We start from the raw sequence: 12,412 nt of genomic DNA on the forward strand, positions 1-12,412 counted from the left end.
ACAGTCTATTAAAAACAGGACTACTAAAAAAGTGAATATAGTGCAGAAGAGACTGTTAAAAATGAATATATATATACATATATTTATATTTTATATATATATATATATATATATATATATTATTACGTTTTTTTTTATTATACTTCCATATTTCTACTTTTACTAAAGGATCTGAATACTTCTTCAACCACCACTATGCCTCAGGTTAATCACCAAACATGGGCCCCGCAGCAGTCGTGCCCTTTTCTCCATCATGGTGTCATGGGGGACACCGGTTTCACTAAAAGTAATGCATAAGTACCTCAAAATTACAGCACTGATTTAAAGTACATGTTGATGATGATACTTTTGTACTTTTACTGAAGTAACATTTTGAATAATATATTATATATACATTTTTAAATATATATATACATATATATATATATATTATTACTTTTTTTTTATTATACTTCCATAGTTCTACTTTTACTAAAGGATCTGAATACTTCTTCAACCACCACTATGTCTCAGGTTAATCACCAAACATGGGCCCCGCAGCAGTCGTGCCCTTTTCTCCATCATGGTGTCATGGAGGACACCGGTTTCACTAAAAGTAATGCAAAAGTACCTCAAAATTACAGCACTGATTTAAAGTACATGTTGCTGATGATACTTTTGTACTTTTACTGAAGTAACATTTTGAATTACATATTATATAAACATTTTGAAATATATATGATATATATATATATGAAATATATATATCATATATATATGGTGGTACAAGAAGTATTCAGATCCTTTAGTAAAAGTAGAAATACCAAAGTATAATAATAAAAAACAACTTAAAGTATAATAAAAAATAACAACTTAATAATAATAATAATAATAATAATTATAATTATATATATATATATAAACAACTTAATAATAATATAAAAAATAACTTAATAATAATAATAATATAAAAAAAACACTTAATATTAATAATATATATATATATATATAATTATTATTATTATTATTATTATTATTAAGTTGTTATTTTTTATTATACTTTAAGTTGTTTTTTATTATTATACTTTGGTATTTTTACTTTTACTAAAGGATCTGAATACTTCTTGTACCATCACTATGGCTCAGGTTAATCACCAAACATGGGCCCCACAGCAAGTCGTGCCTTTTCTCCATCATGGCCGCTCATGGGGACACCAGTTTCACTAAAAGTAATGCAAAAATCCTGCAACTGCATTACGCACGCGCACATACTCCCCCCAGCGGCTTATCGTGGAGAGCTGAGTCTCGCGTTAGCAACAGAGTCCAGGGTTAATATAGCAACAGAAAAGCCTCATCAGACTCAACCGGACGGCTGAGAGGGACGCTGTCGCACTTCAGTGAGTAATAGTAACTCAACTTAACTTAAAAAATGCTCCTTTACGTGTTGAATCAGTTCATTTGACGGCTTGTTTCATTTACGTGTCACATAGATAGACAGTCTGGTGACGTCGCTGACGGTTATATTCTCTCACTGTATTAATGTGTTAATGTTAAAGGCCTTCAGAGGGGGTAACCAGGCTGGAGAGAGGAAAGTCTCGTCGCAGTTACACTTTGGTTCATGTTGAGTTCGTTAACATCGAAACATCGACATTAAATTAGGTATAAAGTCTTTAAATTCAACTACAACCAGCCTAACTGATGCGAGCAGTGTTAGCTCGGAGCTAGCAACAGTAGCTGTAACAGTAACTGCTCTAACCGACTGTAACGGTGGTAACGTTGGTAACGGTGGTAACGGCTGTAACGGCTGTTAACGTCAACTGTCAAAACACTCACGTTGACCCGTGAAACCGACTAGTACCAGGCTGTGAAGTTATGTTCACTAACTCAGGAGGTTTATTATGTTGTGACGTACTTTTATAACATTATTATATCTGCGGAATATAATAATAAAACATCATAAAGTAGCTGTCAACCTGAGGCTTTTACTGGTTGTTGCCTGGTTGTACAATTATTACTTTTTTTTGACATATTGTGCAATAATAGGGGCAATCAATGAACATAATGAATTAACTTTATACACTTACCTGTACTTGAAATGTTTCATATGTAGGAGCAACTTGAGATATGAGCAATTTATAATCTATATCTAAACCTTGCTTATACTTTTTGGCATTGTTTATATTTTGTTCTGCAACTGCTGCACAACAATTTCCCTCTGGATAAATCCTATCCTCATAGAAAGATATACAGACAGATAGATAGATAAATAGATAGATAGATAGATGCACTATATTGATCCCAAATTGGGAAATGATTGTGCAGGTTGCAACAGGTTATAAAGGCAATGTACAGGCAACTGTAAATATACATATCAACACTAGAGATAATATCTATACCATACACAATATAAAGAATATATTAGAATATGCTATAAATATACCAGACTACTACAACTAGCTTAAAAAATATATAAAATAAGAACATAGAATCAGAATAGCATACTATATACATTAGCAAAGTGTGCAAGTTACCATTATTGTTTTAAAAATGAGGTAGTAAACCAGTGTGATTGTTACAAGACTAAAACAATAAATGAGGACAAACAATGTGCCCAATTAATGTGGAAAACGTCTATGTATCCTTAACAAGCTCGACAAAAAACTGCTTTTTTTCTGGAAGAGCACATATGATGTTTTATCAACTCTTTTTAAAAATAATTCTTTAAATTAATGTTTTATTATGTCCCTGACTTACATTATAATTCTGGAGCTTCTGTTGTATATATGTGCAGAAGTGTGTCTGTTCGCCTGTTCTGCTCATTTAACAGCTTTATACTCTGTTAATACTGTTGTATGGCAGCAGTATACTGCTGAGAAGTATGCTAATGTTTTGCTGTTGCCGGTGTTGCACCACATTCTGTGACTCATCAGATTCTGTGGCCCCAATTAAACTTTGTTATCATCCTTTATCACATACTACATCTTTTGATAGCAACTGTTATCAAAACGGTGACTCGACTCTAGCTATAGTATTTAGATCACAAATATGTATTTTGACCCCATTTACAGTTGCAGCTCCGGATTATTTTCATCATTGATTAATCTGGCTGTTATCTACTTGATTTTTGATCGTTTTGTCAATAAAATGTAACGATATTCAGTTTAATCTCACAGAAACCATTCACATTTGAGAAGCTGAAACTGTATATTCTTTTGGCATTTTCACTTAAAAATGACGTCAGCAGTAAATTGATTCGATTATCAAAATAGTTGCTAAGACATTATCTGACAATTGGCTAAAATATTAATTGTTTCAGCTCTTGTTGCAATAATAATTAAACTACAAACAACATAAACAGGCAAATACACCTGTTGCATACTATAAAAGAGAATAAACAATGTCCGGTTAAGATGCAAAAGCAGGTATGAGTTTCCAAAACTATCTAAAACAAAGTAATAACCATCATTTTTAATATTATTATTATTTTAATAATTTTAGACTAAGACTTTTGTTGTACATATCCCTTAAAATGAACTTCACCAAAATAATCAGCACTGACAGTTTCAATGTAGATGTAGTGTCAAATAATAGCCCCTTAAAATAAATTTGAATTTAATACACTTTATTTTTTTATTTTTTTCAATCTTAATTCGGCAGTGGGAACGTGAGGAAAGAGAAAGATTTTAGGAATTACATGTTGTTATTATTACTACAGACCTGTACTATAGTAAAGGGTCAGATGCAAAAACAAGTGCTGTGATGTGTTGAAGATCTGGGGAATGTTCTGGAAACAGTATCTGTAAGTTGTGAAAGTCCAGGTTTAGGGTTACACTCTTACATTCAGGTCTAATCATCCATCTTATTATAAATCACTGACTCACTAAGCAGGTGTTGTTTGTCTATGTAAGCCACTGTTCTTAAAACGATGGCTGCAACTAATGATTGTTTTCATTATCAATATTAATTGTTTGGTCTTTAACAAACAAAGAAAATTCCCTTCAGAGAGTCCTCAGTGATGTGTTCAACGTCTTGTTTTGTCCGAGCAACATTTCAAAACCCAAATAAATTCATTTTATTTGTAATTTAAGACAAACTAGGGCAGGAAATCTTCACATTATCGAAGCTGGAACAGCATATTTTTGTCGTTTTTGTTTTTGGAAAAAAAACAAAACTGTTATCAAAATTGAATTTTCCAAAAACAATTTCCTGTCAACAATTGTTTCACCCCATACCGTTATCTATTTTATGAAAATGTAAGTCAACAGCTAGTATCTATTGGTTGTAGTAAAGAGGTCTTAGTGATCAGATAGTTTTTTGTATAAATGTGTGTGCAGTTTGCTTCATATGTGGACGAGACAGTCGGGGAGCTAAATAAACTCTTATATTAAATAAACACACCTTTAGTGATAAGTTTGTAATTTCAAACCTACAAACAGGGAATGAAATTAGCACCTACCACCTGCCAAATACAGGGTAAATGTTGGCTGTGGCAGGTAAACATTTCAGGTCACCTGCCACCATGGCAGATATGTTTTCTTTATATTAAGAAATATTATTTTTTTAAAAGCAATTCCTAAATTTAAAATAGTCAGGGATTAAAGTTACATGATATAGTCCATATTTCTAGTTTCTGGTACCACTGCCACAGTGGAAGGTGAGGAAAAATCTTAATTTCAGACCATGCCTGTGAATTAGTCAAAGCAGATTTGTGGGCTAAAAGGACACTGTGGCATAACTGGCAGCTACAACCAAATCAGAAGCATTTGCCTGGTGGACAATTTGAATGCTGTCAGTTCACAGGAAATGCTTTGTTATTGTTGGATTCGTCCTTATCTCGAGCTGCCAGTGTGATGAATCGTAGCCGTACTGGTTTTTATGCCTCTTGCTGGCCTCCGTGCACCATGTTGGTGTACAACATGTTCGACCTGGGCTAAAAGGATTAACTGAAGCAGAGATTAGTGACCTAGTGAGTGAACTAGTGAGTGAACTAGTGACTGGCTTCTAGTTTTTTCTCTGGTGTTTCTCTTTGTAAACATGTGGGGGAGCTCTTGTGCATGACACTAAACCACTCTGACCATTCAGGTGTAGAGGAAGTTATGCTTAAAGGGGATATATAAAGACAAGATTCAATTTTTTAGAATTGCCAGTAAAATAACTTGATAAATTGATTATCTTCAAGGTGCAGTATGAACGGTAGCATCACTAATATCTCACATGATGCTGGTTTCTGTCTGCAGGTCTTTCTGTAAGGTGGTCCACCACAACCTCATTTGAACAGTTCACACCAAACACACACTCGGCGCAGGTGAGTAAAGTGTGTGTGTGTCTTTGTTTTTTTTGTTTTTTTTGCCTGGCCATGAAGTACGTCATTTCACATACTTATTAACTGGGTTATTATAGTAAACTAAAACTGAAACTAAAATGAAAATAAGCAGTGAAAAATGTTTTTAGTAAACTGAAACTAAATAAAAACTAAATCCTGTATTTTGTATGTACTGTATATGTAGCTGAGACATTATCTCTGGCCCTAAAAAAACTAAAACTACTGTAACTAACTAAATATATAAAAACTAAAACTAAACCTTTCTGGAAAAACTGTCTGAAAGTAAACTAAACTAGCAGGCGCACTCTGAAAACCAACTAAAACTAAACTAAAATAAAATAAAAACGAATTGAAAAATATGCATTTATCTTTGTATTAATTCCATTATTAATTTTCTTTTTTATTTATTCATGTATTCTTTTTTTATGTATTTATTTGTGCATTAATTTTTTATTTTGCTTTTATTTTTTATTTATTTTATATTTATTTTTAAATGTATATATTTACTTATGTATTCATGCATTTATTTCTTTAGTTATTTCTGCAGGATTTTCCATTTGCATTTCACCCCTTATTTATTTCCCCAAATATTATTTCTGTATTCTTTTCTTAATACATTTCTGAATATCAATTAATGTCACATTGTATCAATTAATTAATGGTTACATTTAATTTTAATATTGCTTTTTGCTATATTTAATTACATATTTATTTAGTTATCGAAATCTAAACAAAGTTGTTGTCAGAAGTGGGATTCGAACCCACGCCTCCAGAGGAGACTGCGACCTGAACGCAGCGCCTTAGACCGCTCGGCCATCCTGACATCTGAGCTGCTTCTATTTACAACATCAACAGATCCAAAATATGTAAGGCTACTACTTGAAGATGGAGACATATAGGCAGCACAAATATGCCAACAAATATAACAACAAATGTAACAGAATGATCAAATAACAAATTTGAAAGAATCAACAAACATTCAAAACATTTTGTTTTCACCATTATGGCTGTTTATGTATAGTTAAAGGGAAAATTCACCACCTTTTATGAGGATGTCCAGTGTTGATAGTAAATGTAGTTGATTACCGCATTATATTGCTCCATGCATGCTATATTGACAGAGAAAGCTGAGTTCTCCTGCTCGTGGGGCCGTGCCGGCAGTGCCTACATGTACCAGGATGCATTACATGCGAGCCTCTGACACCCAGGGTCCCCGTCGGCCAAATCCTCTTGCACGGCTAATGCAGCCTCGGCCTCTCTCCGCTGCATTTCTTCTGGCTCAAATAAATACGGCTGAATATCCGAGTCAGCCAAAACACTGTAAAATGTGTCCTCGTCCATAACATCCTCTACAGTCATATTTTCACTGTTGGAAACATTGCTAGTTTGCAATACAAGTGAAGAGAAGGAAGTTCTGTTTCTGAGCTAGAGCATGTGACAAATGACAGCGCTGGATGCAGTAAGGTCAACAGATTTTGCAGCTGCAAACTTAGCTTTCTCTGTCAATATAGCATGCACTGAGAAATGTATTGCTTCAATTGACTACATTTACCATCAACACTGATTGGACATCCACATAAAAGTTGATGAATTTTCACTTTAAGTTTAGTTTACAAATATAGTTGCATACATTAATCAAGCCGTAGACTATAAGTATTTATCAGTCTTCAGAAATCAGTCATTCAACTGTTTCATGTGATATCTGTGTGTCTTATTGTGAATCAGGAGGATGGCGGTGAATGTCTACTCCACCTCTATGACCATAGAGAACCTGAGTCGTCATGACATGTTGGCGTGGGTCAACGACTCTCTGCAGCTCACACACACAAAGATCGAGCAGCTCTGTACAGGTAAATACACACTTATTTAACAAAATGTCGAGCTTGTAATTAATTTCAAAGTGTATATTAAGCTTTAAAAGTAAATCTGTGTTTTTCCTCCTACTGTAGGTGGTGCTTACTGTCAGCTCATGGACATGCTGTTTCCAGGGTGCATATTAATGAAGAAAGTGAAGTTCAACGCTAAACTGGAGCATGAATATATCCACAACTTCAAGGTTTTACAGGCTTCATTCAAGAGAATGAATGTGGACAAGGTGAGAGCACACACACACACACACACACACACACACACACACACACACACACACACACACACACAAACACACACTCTTAAATATGCACACATTCAGACTAGATTTGAGTTAACAGAGTTGTTGAAATATGTAAGTTGACATAAGATACATCTCTGTTCAAAGATACCTCTAACCGCATATACTGCATACTGCATTCTATTGTTTTTAGTTTCTTTTCATATAGTTGAAACGATATTTTCTTATTTTAATTATTTCTTAGATATTTCTGCCTTTATTTTGACAGAAATAAGGGTAGTTAGACATGCAACAATGGTCACTTAAACAGAGGTTGTTGTGATTACATGGTCGGCATCTTACACGGGGCCACCAGCCAGGAGGGACAACTGAGTGAGATTCAATTGTTCTTTGTTTGGGAGGGGAGAGAGAGACACACCTGGCTTTTCCAGTTTCTTATAGTCACCCTTTGATCACAAACTGTCCCCATTGCAGTGTCTTTTTCTGCCATGCCACAGATTAGCATTTCTTTTAGATCCGTAACCAGGGGTCGTCTCCTCTTCTGTTTAAAAACATTACATATATCAACACCTCCTTTCTCTCCTCTCTCTCTATCAGATCATCCCTGTGGAGCGGCTGGTGAAGGGGAAGTTTCAGGACAACTTTGAGTTCCTTCAGTGGTTTAAGAAATTTTTCGATGCCAACTATGACGGGAAAGAATACGACCCTCTAATGTCGCGGCAGGGCCAGGAGGGAACGCCGCCTCCACCCAACCCAGGTACAAACAATACACACTTCACTTGTTACTATCAGTGATCATCTGTGTGTGTGAACTCAAAGGCTTCATTTCATCGCTCTCACCTCTTCATGCAAACACATCCTCACTCTAACCCAGGTGAACCCATTCTCCACAAACCTAAAAGACCCTCTAACGCAGGTAACATCTCATCATAACATCATGTGTGTGTGTGTGCTTGTCAATGCTTGCAGAGTGTCTTACCTTCATTGAAACTGTGAGTTACTTGGTTTATGGATTTGTCTATTTTGTCTGGTTGTAGACAGTATTAGCAGCTACACAATTTTGAACAAGCATAATATGTAAGGGATAATGTACAGCGAGCGGGGATTCTTTCACAACAATGACCGGCTCGCTGTACATTATCCCGCTTATTACACGGCTACTTACTTTAGAAATCAATATTTTGACACAAAAACGGTCCGCCAGAGTCCAACATAAACAGACAACGGTCTGTTGTACATAGCAATGGTCTGTTATACAGAAATTACAGACCGCAGAACGCTGTGATTGACCAATACGAATTGAGTATTCAACACAGCCGTGTAATAAATATTTTTTATAGTTTTACACAATTTTCACAAGACTTCTGGACATTGACTCTCCAAAAGCAGCCTTTTACACTTCACAAGATATCCTGCTTTTACTCACAAGTTGTTGATCGGCCGATCAATATTTGGAATTGCTGCATGTAAATAAGTGGCAAAAATCCACTTTGTGTTTGGTCTGAACACACCTTTACAGTTTTTAAGGCCTTGAGGCTGAGGAAACGTTTGCAAAGTGAGGATAATTTGGCTTGTCCTCATCTCTTGAAGGGGCTTGCTGACGGCTTGGATTTGGCTGTTAGGTTTTAAGGTTAAAAGTCGGTTTAGGTTAGGGTTAAGGTTATTTTACTTCTCCACAGGCAGCGAATGCAGCTGATCAGCAGCACAACAACAATAGCTGTAAGTCCTTCTTCAGTGTCTTCACTGCGTCTGTTCAGCCTCAGTACTTCTATGCAGTGTTTGACAGAACTTACAGCCAAATATGTAATCATGTATTTACACACATGAAAGTAAGAGAGACCTAAAGCATAAAAAGATGCTTTGGGTCACATTTACACACATAAAACGCAAGTAAAGCATGATGAGCTATTACAAACCCAGTAAAGACCGCTGCATCTGAGTCTCACACAGGCAACTGACAGCCGACTGAAAACAACACAGCCTTCATCCATCCAGACAAGTGTCGATATGTAAACATGTGTCTGTTTCTGTCTTCCAGGCTCCACGAGAACGTCTCCCACAGTACCAAAGATTGTCCCCCCCCCTCCTCAGAGGCAGATCAACACACCAGCAGCCCGCAGGACCGCTGCCATGACCCGCAATGGAGGAGACGCTGAGATCATAGAGCTCAACCAGCAGGTACCGACTCTTGTGATCTGTTCAGCCATTTCTAAAACAGAAACACCCTGTAGTTTCCTATCATGGCACCCAGACCAAGATATCAGGGCAGGTTTCACATTAACGTTGGTATTTTTCAACCTGGAAATTCTCCAGTATTGAGGGAGAGTGCCGTAGACGGCAGCTTCTCACGGCCTGCAATATGGTGCTATTGGGGCAAGGTGGCACCGTCATTTACGTCCACTAAAAGTGCTTGTTTTTGACATGACAGGCTCTGATTGTGGTTATAAGTGTCTGACATTATGGAAAGAGTCTCGCTCAAGGAGAAGTCTGAAATCTGACGAGGTGACGTGTTGCTGGAAGACAACGGTGGAGTAGTGGAATACATCCATGGTGGAAACGCGAGTGGCAGCCGGTCAGAGTTTGTTGTGTTGGAGTACAGAAAGCGTAACTTAGTGTAATCTAAAATGATTTCAATGTCATGGCTGAATATTTAGATGATTTCCACAATGTGGACGAGCCAGAGTATACGGATATTCAGATTTCACAGCCATACTTCTCCTTGAGCAGGACTTGGATACAATAACAAACAGACCGGATCAAGCGAAAGGTAAGAAAACACATTTTATTTCCCTGTGGGGTCCTTTCCATAATGTTGTCAGACACTTATAATAACAATCTGAGCCTGTCAATGGCAAAAACAAGCACTTTTAGTGGACGTAACGTTACATTAACTTTACCCTTTAAATTGTATGATTGATGATGGTACCCTTCAATGTTCATGAAGTTTCTACCGATACCGAATGGGTCCCAGTCGGCCAACACTGCCCCCTGTAATGAAATAACAACACAAGGTCACTTTGCCTGCCCCATTTTGTCTGGACTGACACAACGTTTTAAAGTCTGTTAATAGAATAAATTAATTAGCTATCAACAAAGAACATTTAAAGCTTTATTTGATGCTGTAATACAACATTTACAAAGATTCTTTTTTACCTTCTGTTGTTTGTCCTAAAAAACTTTTCAGTGCTGTTTTGATGAGTGCCCATATTTCATAGTATTCACCCTTCTGCTGTTTTTGTTATATATTTATCTCATACCCACAAGCTGTTTGACCTGCCTCTCTCTGCTCATAGCTGCTGGATATGAAGCTGACTATAGATGGACTGGAGAAGGAGAGGGACTTCTACTTTGGAAAGCTCAGAGACATTGAGCTACTCTGCCAGGACAACGACAACCCAGTCCTCTGCAAAATAATGGATGTACTGTACGCTACAGAGGTAAATACAGTCAGATCACTCACATGGAGCACATGCGTCAGGACAGAAGATTTTACACTTTTACAGTGTTTACTTAGACCCCCTTTACACCTGGCATTAAAATGTTTTTGGTTGATTGGATTCCAATCGGATAGTGCTTGACCACATGGAAGTACAGGTGGAAATGCACCCAAAACGCATTAAGGACAAATTGTGATCCGATTAGCCAAACCGCTTCCGGAGGTGGTCAGGGACGCATTGTGATCGCATTGAGCACAAGTGTAAATGCAATTGCGTTTTCAATCCACATACAACTATGTGGGCGGAAATACGTACTGCTGGGGCTGTCCCGAGTACCATTTTTTAGGCTCCGGAGCTTCGGTAGTAATCAACAATGAATATTCTAAACTTCGGCCGCTCAACCTGCAGTCAATTCAGTGTGTGTGTCAATTGTGTCAATTTGATGGACCAGTCAGTAGCAGACACACCCCAGACTGAACCCTCAATTTGAGCCAGTCAGAGAGAGAGGCACCTAAATTAGTCACAAAGATTCTATCAAGAGACTCTCACAAAACACAGCCACACAAAACACAAACTCAGTATAGACTGCCGTTTTGAAGCCTTGAGTTTGGCATTTTGGCTGCCGTCATCTTGGTTTTTTGCAACCAGAAGTGACACGAGAGGGCGGAGCTAAGTACAACCGAACGCTTGATAAGACATTTTTAGGTGACAAAGAATGGTACAATTAACTTTCATGAACTGAAAACACACTGAAAGGGTTGAAGTTGTAAGACACGGACAACTCCCAGACCGGACAATGCCGTGGTAGCGACCTGTCAATCACAAGATAGACACGCCTTAAAGCAGCTCCTGCTTTATGGTCTATTTGACTCTAAATGGGACCATAATTTACTAAATGAATATCATGCTGTATTGAAGAAGACTTGAAACTAGCCATTGAGACCATAAACTCATGTTTACAATGTTTACTGAGGTAATAAATCAATTGAGGAGTACGGGTCATTTTCTCATAGACTTCTATGAAATCAGACTTCTTTTTGCAACCAGAGGAGTCGCCCTCTGCTGGCTATTAGAAAGAAGTTTAAGGCACTTCTACATTGGCGTCAATTCTCAGACCCGGTTGATGCGCTGACGTACACTGACCTCAGTCTTCTTTTGCAGGATGGATTTGCACCACCAGAAGACGGAGAAATTGACGAAGGAGCACAAGGAGAGCAGGAGGAGTTCTGAACTGTTCTTCCTCTCTTCATCATGCTCTCCCCCACCTCTCACCTTTTAACCTACCTGACCATTATTGTCATAACCCCCTCTTTTTTCCCCTTTTATTTTATTTTTTTATAAAATTTATCCCCTTACCTGTCTTCGGCTGTCCATATCATGACGATTTTGTTGCACAGCTTCGCTTCCCAAAACTCTTACTAGCAAAAGACACTAAACCCCGACCTGTGTGGACCCGGGCCCAGCAGCCTGGCTTGGCTTACTCGACTTTATTCTAACCTGTTACCAGACGGGACAGCTGCACTGCAGGGCTGGTTCAGCCTGCTAGAAAGGTTAATAGCAATG

The 12,412-nt window shown here is 37.4% G+C and overlaps 1 protein-coding gene and 1 non-coding gene across 5 annotated transcripts; one reads left to right on the forward strand and one right to left on the reverse strand.

The window, feature by feature from the left end:
- Positions 1 to 1,275: 1,275 nt before the first annotated feature.
- LOC119477134 (microtubule-associated protein RP/EB family member 3-like) lies at positions 1,276 to 12,209 on the forward strand. Of its 4 annotated transcripts, none has more exons than XM_037751023.1 (10): positions 1,276 to 1,376; positions 5,217 to 5,284; positions 6,019 to 6,168; positions 7,028 to 7,152; positions 7,252 to 7,397; positions 8,010 to 8,169; positions 8,287 to 8,328; positions 9,451 to 9,590; positions 10,706 to 10,849; positions 12,011 to 12,209. In XM_037751023.1, coding segments are annotated over exons 3-10 (828 nt in total). In that variant the 5' UTR covers positions 1,276 to 1,376; positions 5,217 to 5,284; positions 6,019 to 6,166; the 3' UTR covers positions 12,080 to 12,209. The 4 variants fall into 4 exon arrangements, with proteins under 4 accessions (XP_037606951.1, XP_037606952.1, XP_037606954.1 ...); XM_037751024.1 differs by having other exon boundaries at positions 6,049 to 6,168; XM_037751026.1 differs by lacking the exon at positions 8,287 to 8,328.
- Positions 6,043 to 6,125, reverse strand: trnal-cag. The gene has a single exon. It is a non-coding gene; the product is annotated as a tRNA-Leu (tRNA).
- Positions 12,210 to 12,412: the final 203 nt, after the last annotated feature.

This window comes from Sebastes umbrosus, chromosome 18 (assembly GCF_015220745.1).
Source record: "Sebastes umbrosus isolate fSebUmb1 chromosome 18, fSebUmb1.pri, whole genome shotgun sequence".
NCBI classification, from domain to species: domain Eukaryota; kingdom Metazoa; phylum Chordata; class Actinopteri; order Perciformes; family Sebastidae; genus Sebastes; species Sebastes umbrosus.

Coding starts and splice junctions, on each gene's coding strand:
- LOC119477134 (XM_037751023.1), top strand. Junction 8,329..9,450: donor TAAAAGACCCTCTAACGCAG/GTAACATCTCAT, acceptor TCTGTCTTCCAG/GCTCCACGAGAACGTCTCCC. Junction 9,591..10,705: donor TCATAGAGCTCAACCAGCAG/GTACCGACTCTT, acceptor CTCTGCTCATAG/CTGCTGGATATGAAGCTGAC.